Source organism: Rhea americana, unplaced genomic scaffold (assembly GCF_003343005.1).
Source record: "Rhea americana isolate MKP2758 unplaced genomic scaffold, rheAme1 scaffold_362, whole genome shotgun sequence".
Lineage (NCBI taxonomy): Eukaryota > Metazoa > Chordata > Aves > Rheiformes > Rheidae > Rhea > Rhea americana.
In genome coordinates this window covers 228,059-241,741 of record NW_028186493.1, presented here as the reverse complement: position 1 = coordinate 241,741, position 13,683 = coordinate 228,059, and the positions used below count along the sequence as shown (strand labels likewise).

The window sequence follows — 13,683 nt, the reverse complement described above, 5'->3', positions numbered from 1 at the left end:
AGGCAGGCTTTGAAGATCTCCAGAGAAGGAGACTCCACAACCTCTCTGGGCAACCTGTTTCAGTGCTCTGTCACTCTCACAGTGAAGAGATTCCCCCTCACGTTCAGACGGAACTTTCTGTGGTTCGTTTTTGCCCATTGCCTCTTGTCCTGTCACATGGGACAACGGAAAAGAGTTTGTCCCCATCCCTTTGACACCCTCCCTTCAGGTACTTAAACACATAGATAAGATCCCCCCTCAGTCTTCTCTTCTCCAGGTTGAAGAGGCCCAGCTCTCGCAGCCGTTCCTCATAGGGCAGATGCTCCAGCCCTCTGATCATCTTTGCAGCCCTACGCTGGACTCTCTCCAGTAGCTCCATGTCTCTCCTGTAGTGGGGATCCCAGAACTGGACACAGGACTGGCGATGAGGCCTCMCCAGGGCTGAGTAGAGGGGCAGGATYGCCTCCCTCGACCTGCTGGCAACACTCYTCCTAATGCACCCAAGGAGACCATTGGCCTTCYTGGCMACAAGGGCACATTGCTGGCTCATAGTCAACTTGTCATCCATGTGCACTCCCAGGTCCTTCTCTGCAGAGCTGCTCTCCAGCAGCTCAGCCCCCAGCTTGTACTGGTGCCTAGGGTTATTTTTCCCTAGGTGCAGGACTCTGCACTTGTCCTTGTTGAACCTCAGGAGGTTCCTCTCCAGCCTGCCCAGGTCTCTCTGAATGGCAGCACAGCCCTCAGGTGTATCAGCCACTCCTCCCATCTTGGTATCATCGGCAAACTTGCTGAGGAGGCACTCTGTCCCTTCATCCAAGTCATTGATGAAGAAGTTGAACAGGCTGGGACCCAGTACTGAGCCCTGGGGAACACCAGTAGCCACAGGCCTCCAACTGGACTCCGCGCCACTGGTGACAACCCCCTGATCTCTGCCTTTCAACCAGTTCTCAATCCACCTCACTGTCCACTCCTCTAACCCACACTTCCTGAGCTTATCTAGGAGGATGTTCTGGGAGACAGTGTCAAAGGCCTTGCTGAAGTGAAGGGACACAACGTCCACTGCTCTCCCCTCATCTACCCTGCCAGTCATTCCATCATAGAAGGCTACCAGATTGGTTAAGCACGATTTCCCGTTGGTGAATCCATTTCACCTTTATATTTTTTGAAGATCAAGCAATGTCCCTAATGCAAGTCAGTGGCCAGTTTTATGTCATTTTTCTGTGTTTTTAAATATCTTGCTTGTTTTTGATAGATGAGCTACTGGATGAAACTGTCACAGAACACAACCAGCTGTCTCCAGTGACTGATGAGGGGTCTGAGTTGAGCCAATACTTATGTGAAAGCGTTTTTGCAAATCCAGACCTGGCATGCGAAAATGAAGAAATGCTACTGAAACTTTGTCATCGCTTGCGCACTGCAGTGGAAAGACTTCTAGAACTAGTTACGGAATCAACTAAACAAGTAAAAAAAAGTTTTATCTATATAGATGTATAATTACTGTAAACACATGAAATCTGTTTTAAGATCTGATGTATTTAGCACCTTGTGGGATTGGCTAGTTTGAGGAGGAATATTTTGTCTGAATATATGACAAGTCATCAGTCCAGGGAAGCGTGTGCATCCTCTGCTCCTTACAGTGAAGATCTGGCCCTTATTTGAATGCTTCTTGTAAATGAGACTTTAATGACTTTTTTTTTTCTTCTAATAGCAGAGGAGTTGTTCTTTCCTAGGGGCAGGACTCCACACTTTCCTTTGTTGAACTTTGAGTTTCCCCTCTGCCCATCTCTCCAGCCTGTCAAGGTCCCTCTGAGTGGCCACAGAACCGTGGGGTTATGCCTCTGGGGTACCAACCACTCCTCCCAGTTTTGTGTCATCCACAAATTTGCAGAGGGTGCACTCTTGTTCCTTATCCAGGTCATTAATGAAGAAGTTGAATAGAATTGGCCTCAGTGTCGACTCTGAGGGACACCACTAGAGGCTGGCATCCTACTGGACATGGTGCCACTTATCATAGAATCATAGAATCAATAAGGTTATAAGGGACCTCTGGAGATCATCTAGTCCAACCTCCCTGCTCAACAGGGTCACCTAGAGCATGTTAGACAGGATTGCATCCAGGCAGGCCTGGAATATCTCCAGAGAAGGAGACTCCACAACCTCTCTGGGCAACCTGTTCCAGGGCTCCATCACTCTCACAGTGAAGAAACTCCCCCTCATGTTCAGGCAGAACTTCCTGTGGTTCAGTTTCTGCCCATTACTTCTTGATCACAACCCTCTGCAACTGGCAGTTTGGCCAGTTTTCAATCTATCTCATTGTCTGCTTATCTAGCCCACACTCAGCTTGCCTGTGAGGCTGTTATGAGAGACAGTGTCAAAAATCTCACTGTAGTCAAAGTGAACAACATCCACTGCTCTTCCCTCATCCACCAAGCCAGTCATTCCATCTAGAAGGTGAGCAGGATGGTTAAGCATAATTTCCTGTGCTGACTACTCCTGATCACCTTCTTGTCCTTCATGTATCTGGATATGATAGGTGATAGCCAGGATTATCCATCACCTTCCTTGGGATCAAGGTGGGACTGACTGGCCTTGAAGTTCCCTGGATCCTCCTCCTTGCCCTTCTAGAAGACAGGAGTGACATTTGCTTTTTTTTTTTTTTTCCGGTCCTTGTGCACCTCTCCTGCTCAACACAACCTTTCAAAGATATCAAGGGTAGCCTTGCAATGACATTGGCCAACTCCCTCAGCACTTGGGGTACATCCCATCAGAGCCCATGGACTTGTGTATGTCCAGTTTTCTTACGTGGTCCCTAACCAGATTCTCTTCCACCAAGAGAAAGTCTTCCTTGCTCCAGACTTTCCCCTTGGCTTCCAGGGCCTGGGATTCCTGTAAACCAGTCTTACCAGTAAGGACTGAGGTGACAAAGACATTCAGTACCTCAGTCTTTTCAGTGCCCTGTGTCACCAGGATGTCTGCCCCATGTAGCAGCAAGCCCACAAGTTTTAAAGACCCTCTGATCAACACAGCGATGTGCCCTTACCTAGTGATTTTCAGTCTACACATACCTTGGTGACAGCATATTTAAAGTTTTGAATTAAATTAAGGGTATTTTTCTATAAACTAATTTTGCTCTATTGTACCTCTGTACGTCGACTGGAGTTGCTTTGGTCAGAGTGGAATGGGGCACAGATTTTGTAAGTGTTTTTGAGAGACGTTTTTAATCACACTTCAGAGCCAAACTTCTTCAGAACTGATAAGCAGATTCAAGAAAACTGAGTCCCCTATTCAAATGTTCAGCATACGTAGACAGCAGCAAGGAAATGTCTTTATAATTATTTTTGTACTACTAAATTATAGTAAAAGTATCTGGACTCARTGTCATCAGTCAAAATTGAATGTTTCTGTACTGAATTTGCAATGTCTAGACATCTTATCTTTGGGAAGGGAGTCATAAATCTGAGGTAGATGCCTAAGTCCTGTATACATTTAGTGGATTGAATTCAGTGCTGTAATAATTAGTTTGTTGAGTAAGCCGCTAATTTAGGGTAAGGAATACATCTCAAATTCCTCTTCTCATTTGACACCTTGAGTAACTCTGAGGTAACAGCCTACATGAAACTTATTTTCATCATCTTTAAAAATCGTGGACTTAAGTGCTTAAATTGTACTTTTGGGTATTGATGTTGCTTCCAGTAGCRCGTAGCCATTGTGTGGTTAAAGTACTTGCCTAAGCCATGGTAGATCTGGATTCTAGCCCACCTTCATCAACTGTGTTCAAGCATGTTTCACTCTTCTCTATGAAATGTGCTATGCACCAGAATAAGCTAAATGTAAGCTAAATGAGAATGGAGTTTCTGTATTCTCCTTTGAATTCTAAAACATGAGAATGCAAAATATGTAGGTTCAAAGACAGAACTGGGGTCGTACCTTGGAAACCTGATGGCACATTTACTTTGCTGTTTATTCAACGTGCTTGAGTTCTTTTAAGAATGTGAATTCAAGGGTGCCTAGGTTTTGAATTTCAAGTGATTAAAGAAATGTCAGGTTGTGCAGCTCAGCCAATAGGGAGGTATCTCTTGTGTGCAGTAAAGAAACTTATGTGCCTAAGGAAAATTTGCTATGAAAATACAGGTATCTGAGTACCAGGAGTCACCACAGTGCCTAGAGGTTTGGGGCAAAGTCAACCTAGTGCTGAAATAAAACTTTATAACCTGGACCTTTAATGTATTAATGCTAACAAAAATTATGAGTAAGATTTTTGTTTAAATGCTGTTTAGTTACGTTGTTAGTACTGTTACATTGAAGACTTATGCAGGAACTTATCCTGGGGGACTTGTTCTCTTTTAGCTKGAGAAAACGCGTGAAATCCATGCACAATTTGAAGAAGAATTCAGCCGCCGAAATCAAGAAACAGCCCAAGTGGTTAGTCAGCACCAGGAACTAATGGAATGCCTCAGTGAGGAAAGCGAGGCCAAGAATCAGCTGGCACTAAAGCTTCATAAAGCAGAAGGTAAGACRATGAAATCAGTATGAAGAGATTCCAGCATTATTTACTCATAACACATTCTTCAAAATATCTAAAATACCTATAATGTGGTGATTTTGTCCTTTTGTTGTTGTTGACTGGCGTGTCTAATCCGTCTTTTGCATTTCAAAATTCTAAGTTACCTGGAACATATATCTTCTCTCTGGTAAATCTGCTACTTATTTCCCTTCATCAGAATTGTATTTACCTGAGGCAGAAGTGATAGTATTCATTCCTATACTTAAACTAATGACTGTGTGTGAAAAATAACATTTTTAAAATGGCAGTTTGCATTAAATAAGCCCACCTRTCTGACCCTGGAAGGGTCCAACATGAGCTAAAAGAGTGTTTGATGGTAGTGTAGGCATAAAGACTGTAAAAGGAGACAGAAAGATTGAGGCTTTTAATTAGCAGAGAGCTATTTTGTGGTTAGGTATGTGTTATGTGTGCTATGTGTGCTATGTGTTTTTCATCATTCCGACGAATCTAAAGGTACATACAGAGAACATATATCATGTTAGTATATCATGTTCCTAAGCTCTATCTTAGCAGAAATTGATGCAAAATTACTTGTATATTGTGTGGCTTAGCCAAGAAATGCTTTTGTTAATAGCAGTTTTTGAAAACCTCAAGGGGAAAGGGATTCCAAGGAGTGGCTAAGGGAAAGGGTAGCAGCAGACTTATATACAAAAGCAGAATGACCCAAAGCAGAGTGCGGTTCAGTAGCATTTGGCTCCAGGAAGAGTACTGAATTGTTTAGATTCGTTGCGAGAACTTGAAAATGCAACCCACAGAGATGTAAAATATCAGTTATATGTAAAGCCTACTTTTTCATTCTTTGTTTTTTGTAAAAGAATGTCTAAAGGAGCTATTCATCAATTTTCTGTGTCATATGCTCAAGTCACTGGCGATATTAATTAAACTTAACAAAAAATTTGGCATGTAGCTGGATTTCTTTTTCACTTGAAGAGAACTGCATAATGCATACTCTCTTTGGGAAGTGAAAGAAAGCAACTTTTGGGAAAAGAAGGAGTAATTATATGCAAGATATTAAAAATGGGAAGACACAAAAGGTTAAGAATTAGGTCTTAAAATCATCACTTAAATTAGGTGAAGCTTTTAGATTGGGTATTATAGAACATATTTTTAACAAAAATACAATAAATGCAGTTCACAAAGATAAATTCTGAATTAAGCAACACTAATGAAGCATGCACCAAAACCAAGCAGAAGAAATGAAAAATGCTTTTTATAGCAAAATCCTGCCAAAAACGAATAAGATAATCTCATCAATAGACATCTTCCTCTTCTCTGTAATAATTGTTATAGTTGAGTGGTTGTGGTATTCTTTTGAAATGCTATGCTCCTTTATCCTTAGTTAAATTTCTAAAAAATGTTTGAACTGTTTTGTTCATACAAACCTAAATTTGGCTTTTTTGTATTTTTTTTGTTTTAATKGTATTATTTTAAAAGATCTAGTCGATATACATCTGTTGATGTTCAGGAAATGTGTCTCCACAACAGTGCTTGTACTGAGAACTGAGCAGTCTCTTGTTCTGATAAATGAATGTTCAGACAGGCCTTAAAGATGTTCAGAGTTGTCAGTAATGTTACAGTGCCGTAGTACTGATGCAGTTCCTCCGATCTGATGCCAGCATCCTATCTGGGGACTGTGAATTTGGTTTGTGTGCATTTAACATTTCTTACACAAGAAAAGGAACCTGGCTATAAGACGCAACACTGGTCACATGCTGCAGTTCATCAGTCTAGTTTCCCCTTGTGAGGATTAAAACTTTAGGTCCACTGTTTTGGCCTATATTCTTCATCTTTGAGGGTTTCCACATTTTGGGATTTAAGTCCTTCAGGTTAAGTTTCTCTTTCAAATCCTGGCATCCACTTTCCGTCTCTTTTCTCAGTCATACTTCGTTAGRCTTACTTGGTCTCTCCAAAGTCCTATTTTCTTCCTCCTATCTGTGAGGAAATCATTCCTGGATTTCTTGGGCTCTGCATCTAACAGCATCTAACTCCCCCCCACCCCCACCCCCCACCTTTTTTCCTGGAGAAATTCCATTTCTTCAAACCACAGCCCCCAGCAGGGAATGTGCTGTGTTCTGAGGTGGTCTCAGACTCTCAAGGCTGAATAAGCTCTCATATACATTCCATGTTTTGAGGTACTTTGTGATGTAGCAGCCTCATCAAATCTATCAAAATACATAATTGATACATTTTATTCCTTAAGCAATTTCAAAAAGTCTCTAGGTACAATATAAATTTAAGTCATTTTGCACTTTCTCTGTCACCTTCTATTGTTTGCATTAAATCATTTACTCACGTTTTCAAGTTGCTTTTTCCAAAGATGTTTTAATCTACTTTTTTATTTGCATTCTGACTTTGGATTTTAGGCATTATTGAAGGCTATGTTGCAGAAAAAGCTGCATTGGAAGAGGCCTTGAGTCTAAAAGAAGAATCTGAACGTCGCCTTGTTGTGGAACTGGAGAATATGCGTGAGCGCTTCCAAGAACTAACCCAGGAACAGGCAATTCTTGGTGAGGAGTGGGTATGAAAATTAGTGAAAAGAAAATTCTCCTCCAATCAGGCCACACTGCAATGTGTTTCTGTAACATTCCACTTTTTGGATTGATGGCCTGGGACGGAGTTTAGCAGGACTTTCCTGTAAAGCGGAAAATATGATAAAGCGACTGATTCTTCACTTCTTGGAAGATAATATTGTTAGTGAAGAGTAGTACCATAGTCTTTGCTTAGTTAGAAATGGACAATGTCTGAGAAAATAGGAAGGATAAAAGGAACTACAAAAGGAATTTGGTTAGCCACAGATAATAAACTAGTTAGTAACCAGAATGCTGGTTAATTAACACAATGCAGTTAGAGAGATGAGTTGGAGCTGCAAGGTTTTTAACTGCTTTCGGTATTAAGGAGTTAGCTTGATATTGATGGAAGTAATAAAATACACTAGGAAGTCTGCTTGAATTGAGGAAAAATTACGRTGTTGATGTGTATGTAGCCTAATACTGTGAATAAAATTTTCCTCTACCCCCCAGCCGTGTCCTTCAAAGCAGACAGATGTGATGAAGAAGGGTGATTGTGGGAAATCTTTAATGATCAAGCTCAAAGTCTGATAATGCCTTTTAAAGGAAAGAATATAGATTGCAAAAGTTGAATGAGGTAGCTTCATTAGAGAAGATAAGGTGAGGAAGTATCTTAAACATTAATGTAAAGAGTGACTCAATACAAGCCAAAGACAAGAAGACAGCCACTAAATTGCCAAGTCGTTTAACCTCTGCCTCCCACACACTGAGGTTTTTCAGCTTTTATAACTATGGGGAGCTTGTATAGGGAACTGGAATTAGATAAAGGCGAACTTCTTCATTATATGTTGGATGAAGTTCTGACAGCACTCAATAACTAGAAGCTGGTACTGTGCAATTTGGATTACAAATAAGGAGCACATATTTTAACAATGGCAGCAGTGATTTACTAAGAGTAAAGACTTTTGCTGTAATAAACTAGTTTATATGTAGGATATCTTTTGATTCACAGAAGAAAATTCAGAGGTTGTTCTGTGGCTTACACTATGCCATGTCATAGTGTCATTCTAATAATTAAGTGAATATGTGTATCATCTTCCAGTAGAATTGTTATCATTTGGGATCACTGGCCTTGTAATTCTGCTAATGCCAAGATGAACCTTTGTGTTTTCTGCTTGAGCCTACTACATAACAGATAGCTATGGCCCTGTCCATACTGTCTATATAGGCCAGAAGGAAAGACAGTGGGAAACAGTTTTTTAGTGGACTTCTCTGTTGCTGGTGGTAGAGGAGACAGTAAAGTCTGTAGGCTTCACACTATGGACTCAAATTCTATATGCTTCACACTATGGACTCAAATTCTATATGAGGAGTGTACTGCATATGTTGTAGTTACCTGTCTCTTTTCAGGACACACTGTTGCAGACTTCTGCCCATCTTTCAGCCCTACTGTGTCACTCCTCTATAACTCTTGTGTGCTTCGCATGCGTCTCCCATCTCATCTTTTCTTATTCTCTTCCACTTGTCACTTTTCAACTCTTTTCCAGCTCTTGACTCTCCCATTGTCCTGATCTTGTGGTCCACCTTCCCTGCTCTTCCTTTGACTCTCCATAAATCCTTTCAAATACAGTACAGTCAAAATACTTGTGCATATATATTAGCATTGAAGTTGTGTCTATTGCTCTGACCTCCCATATGATTTTATGACATCTTAATAAAAGCTAACTGTTGCTTAAGAGAAAATTTAATAGAGAAATGGAATATAACCTGTGATGGTCTAACATAAATTGTCCTGGCTTACGGAATCTATGGCCTTTGCCACAGTAAGTGTCATTTTCCTGGGTTGAGAGTGACAGATGAACATAAACTAATTTAGGAGACTGTAGCAGAAAATAAAGGCATGTTATGCTTGTTTTACAATAGTGATTAAGGCGTTGAGTGATGCATCCCAAAGGAAATGTAAAACAATCCTATGGTATTATTGTAGTACACAAGTACTTCTGTGTGTCGTGGAAATGTATGACAGGTTACAAAGATTGGAAATCTGTTCTAGTGCTTTGAATCCCACCAGCCAGGAACTAAAAGGGAGTTTTAGGCATTGTGTTCCATCTCCATCTGGGGAAAAGTGCAAATTTAAAGAGAATACTGATTGCCTTAGAAAATGAATAAGTAAATAGCCAAGAATCTTGCAACAAATGTGTGGTTATAATGTAAAAGCATTTGTGTAGTACCTGTAGACATAGGTTGACATATGGAATTAGGAACTTTGTGTCCTCATTAAGATGAAGTGCATTTTTGCCTAATCYAAAGGTAGGCACTATCCCTATTATGCATGAATTTCTAGTAATTTATAAGATGGAATGGATCAAATGGATCATGTCCTGTTTTTGTCTTGTACATGTTTGTGYGTTTTGATTTCTAGGAACTCCTGTTGCTAATGTAGCACAAAGACGAGGTTCAGGTTTGTGATGATGAGTGTGTTTCTTGTTTTTGTTGTTGATGCTGCTGTAACATTGAGTGAATAAATTAATGATTTTGAATTTATTTTAATAAAGAGGAACAGTACTTCATAAATAGACCCAAGAAATTACTAGGATTATGAATATCTTGGCAAAAAAAGGCACCACATCTATGATCCATCAGAAAGCAGTTAGAGCTAGAGACATTCAAGTCACTGATCAATATTTAAAAGAAGTTTTGCTGTTGGGCTTAAAGTGCATCATGCAGTTACCTTCATATTTGTCAGCTCCATTTTTCTTTTGAGGGGACAGAGAGACTTGTAAGCTTGCAGTTAACTTTTGATGATTCACAATGGGGTGTTGTAGTGGTTAAATTAAATTAAAAAAAAAAAAAAAGAAAAAGAAAAAGACTGTGAAATGGAGAGCTAGAAAAAAATGGGCAAGAACTGAAGGAAGTATAAGGGAGCCTGGAGAAATGTAATCTGAAGATGTTCGGGATAGGTAGATCAGAAAAAATAGAGGAGAAAGGAGTCGTAAAAATTAGCTATGAATGGAAAGATACTAGGAGGAAAGGATATAAAATTTTAGAAGGAGAAAAGAAACAATAAAGCAAGCAAGAAGGAGGCATAGTTTTTACACTTACTGAAATAAAACTTGTAGATGCCAAATTGAAAGAGATTTTTTTTCTCTTCTTTTTTTCCCCCAGACTTAAATGAGTAATAAACAYGTAATCTGATAAACTCATGGCTGCTATGATCAAGTTTTGTTGGCTTTTCAAAATATACTTTTATTAATAAATGTTTTTTGATTAATTTTATGTATACACACATGTATTCCTTGATTTACACGTGTTCTCTTGTATTTTTAGACTTTTTTCCAGAGGGTGTGAGCTGAGTATACTCGGTCTCTCAGGTGAATATGGAAGAATTACCTAGATAAGTTACAGTTAGAACTAAGGCTGTACTGCGAATTACTGTGTCTTYCTTCTGTCTATTCAGATCTCCCTCAAACACTCTTCCATTTTCCCGTGGTTTTGGTAACCAYGTTACTGTCCTGAAATTTTTTGCTGCCTACTCAATGAGGGAGAAAATCCAATCTGGCTACAACGTATTTGGGGATTGGCATTCTCCATCAGCTGCAATCCCGCAAACAGTTTATTAGAACTTGAATAGTTGTGTTTAAGTGTTGAGCCTTAAAATTCACACTCTTCCCCATCCCAATTTCTGTAGTACTCTTCCTCTGGTTTGGATTTGTTTGTAGTACCTAGAAAATATGATAAATAAAAATCATATTGTTTGGAGTTGATAGACATGGCTTATTTCTTGCAAAGCCAGCCTCCTGCCTTTTTGGTGATGTGCAGTACTRATGTGAGTAGAATGGCCTTGCTAATACAATGCGCTTAGACTGTAGCTTGGCATTTGCTAATAATGATCTTGGAGTGGGGCAAAGGAGTGCGATGGGGCATTACCAAAGTGGGAGTGCATGATTTGAATTTGTGTTAATGAAATAGCAGGTTTGTCCCTACTAAGATGTGAATCTGTGACTTGATGATCTATTCACATTGCTTGAAACTGTATTTATATACTTGGGGAACACATATAAGAAAAAATTGTCAAATAGATTGCATTTATTGAGAGAGCAGATACTGAATTTTAGTGATCTATTAAACAAGCATTTTAAATTCCATGTAAAATTTTATAGCCTAATTGTATTTTGTCTCCTAGTTTTCATTTTTGACTGAGGAGATGGCCCTGATTGCTTTTTTTTCAGTTTTATCTAGTCAGTATTTTGTTTCTTAGAAAGCGATAGTACTGCTTTTAAAGCTAAAAAGAAGTCATTGACTCATTAAGTACTGTGTTATTCAGTATTTGGAAGGAAAAAAAATCCTGTGCTTGTTTTCACAAAAGCTTCCGTTGTTTTTTCAGGGTCTGGTCCACATATGCATTTTTACTGTGGGTGTGCATAGATCTGTACAGAATATATGGATGCCTTGCTCTTCTCTATGCACTGTATATAAGCAAATACAGTGAAGTACAGCTGGTGCTATTTTATTCCCATTTCTTGCCCAGTGAAACATAGCACTTGGTGAAAGATCTTGATTATGCTGCTATTACTGGAATTTAGTTTCTTTTAATGGGATTCAGACACTGTGGTTGGTATTTTTTCAGGATCGAACATCTGAGCCTTGCTCAGTTGCATCTCATGAGGCAAGTGTTTATCAGTTGTTATTTCAGACAGGATGGTACTATGATTCACTGCCTGCCATTCTTCCTTTCTGTTTTCTCATTCCGCTTCTGTATGCTTGCCCTTTGCTCTTCAGAAATGTCCAAGGATTTGCCCCCAACATAGTTTCCGAATTTAGACTCGGTCAGATTAGTTCACCTGTAATCTTCTCCAGTCATACACCTGCAATAATGAGGTTATTTTTAATGTGCACAGTTAATGGGAAAGCCTCTTTTTATATTGACAGGATTGGACCCCATAGACAGTTCCAGATCTGTCTGTATTGAMAGCTGACAGATCCAAGAAACACTGTTTTCACTCAGTGATTGCCCAAGTTGGTTACGAGAGCAAATTCCTTGGTGGAGCCACTTCATTTACCTGAATGTGTTCTGCCAGAGCTTGAATTASATCCACAACTCAATGAACGTTTGCTTAGCAAACATTGGTACTTCAGGAATGCATTCAGTTGGTTTTGAAAGCTATCATGGGTAAGCTGAAAACAGCAAACCTGAAAAACTGTTAAAGAATCTAATATATATCCATATCTCCTGAGTTTACTTTTGCCTCAATTAAACTTTAACTTGCACRTTTTAATATTGTATTAATGCAGAGGAAGCATAGGTGCTACAGTAAGCCTAGGGTGGCTAAATCGAGATGTCATAGGGTTGGTAGGGACCTCAACGACTTGTTTAGTCCATATCCTTGCCCTAAATCAGGACCTACTTGACCTGTTTGTCTAACCTCCTAATAATTTAGAGTAGTACAGACTCTTTTTCTCTAAAGAGAAAAAGGCTTCAGTTTTCCCTGTACAGTCTATTGCAGTGCTTCATTGTTCTCACTGTTGCAGTTTTTTCCCCAATGTTTAATATGAAAGTTACTACTGTATTCTAAGCTTGTGACATTTATCATCTTAAGCATGAATGTGGAAACACTCCGCTGTCTGCCTTGGGAGAAGTCCTGTTGTATTGTTAGGTCCTTCCTCAGTATTTCTCCCTACCTCTGGATCATTCAGCCTTTTCTTGTGTTTTCTGGACCTCTTATTCCTCTCCACGTTGTTGGTTTATTTATTTTAAAGTACTTAGAAGTTAATTAAGAACACTGGATAATGAAGCATGTATGATGGCATAGGAAGGTTATGGAATTGCTCCATTTTTGAAGGGTTGTAACAGCAGCTTAGAAAGATGTGAACTCGGAGATTAGGTGGGTTGAATTGATCGTGCCTGGGGAAGACAATTCTTCCATTTTCGGGGCTGGGCTACATGACCTATTAAGGTCCTTGCTGGAATCACAGACTTTCCTCTCTCCTGATTCCCCCCACCATGAAATTTAAGATGAATAATGGAATGTCTGGAAGATAAAATAATGAGCTCTTGCACCACCTCTCTTAATAAATAACCTGACCTTTATTTTCATGTTCAGATTAAAATATTAAAATAGTTTTTCTACAAGAGCATTCATATTAGACTGTTTCATTTTCTACATTAGATTATTTTGGATCTCTTAAATAGTGTCTTCAGCTGGTTGAAATTGTAGTTTTTAGATAGAAGYTGACTCTTCATAATTTGAACTTTGCATATTTTCACAACGGTGATTTTTCTTTTGCAGTCTATGTAGGGCAGATATATGCCATCTTTTTCCCTGATATTTCTTACCTTTGTAGTATCAGAACTGGACTGATTTTGTGTAAGCATAACTTTGCCTTCTTGTAGCAGTCAGCTTGAAGATAGGGCTGGGCCCTGGTGGCCACTGAAAAGATGGACAGGTTCTGACTCCATGCTGTGGACAGCAGCAGTATCCAACAGGTCAGAAGGTGGAGGAGTGGTGGAGAGATTGACCTCGGTTTGAGAGTTGGATGGATATGGGGGAGCGTGGTGCGACAATTTGGAGGAACTCATAATTCCATATTGGCTCGCTTTGGTGGTAAGAGATTAGAGATAGGATGGGAAGTTGG

General features: G+C 39.6%; 1 protein-coding gene across 6 annotated transcripts in view; it reads left to right on the top strand.

Annotated features, from left to right (window-relative positions):
• Nucleotides 1–13,683, top strand: part of PCNT (pericentrin) — a 102,132-nt gene that overhangs the window by 44,085 nt on the left and 44,364 nt on the right. For all 6 annotated transcript variants that reach the window (XM_085312408.1, XM_085312407.1, XM_085312410.1 and 3 more), the window contains 3 exons: nucleotides 1,232–1,440; nucleotides 4,327–4,489; nucleotides 6,907–7,050. In XM_085312408.1, coding sequence (XP_085168534.1) covers nucleotides 1,232–1,440; nucleotides 4,327–4,489; nucleotides 6,907–7,050 — 516 coding nt within the window. The remainder of the gene's footprint in view (nucleotides 1–1,231; nucleotides 1,441–4,326; nucleotides 4,490–6,906; nucleotides 7,051–13,683) is intronic.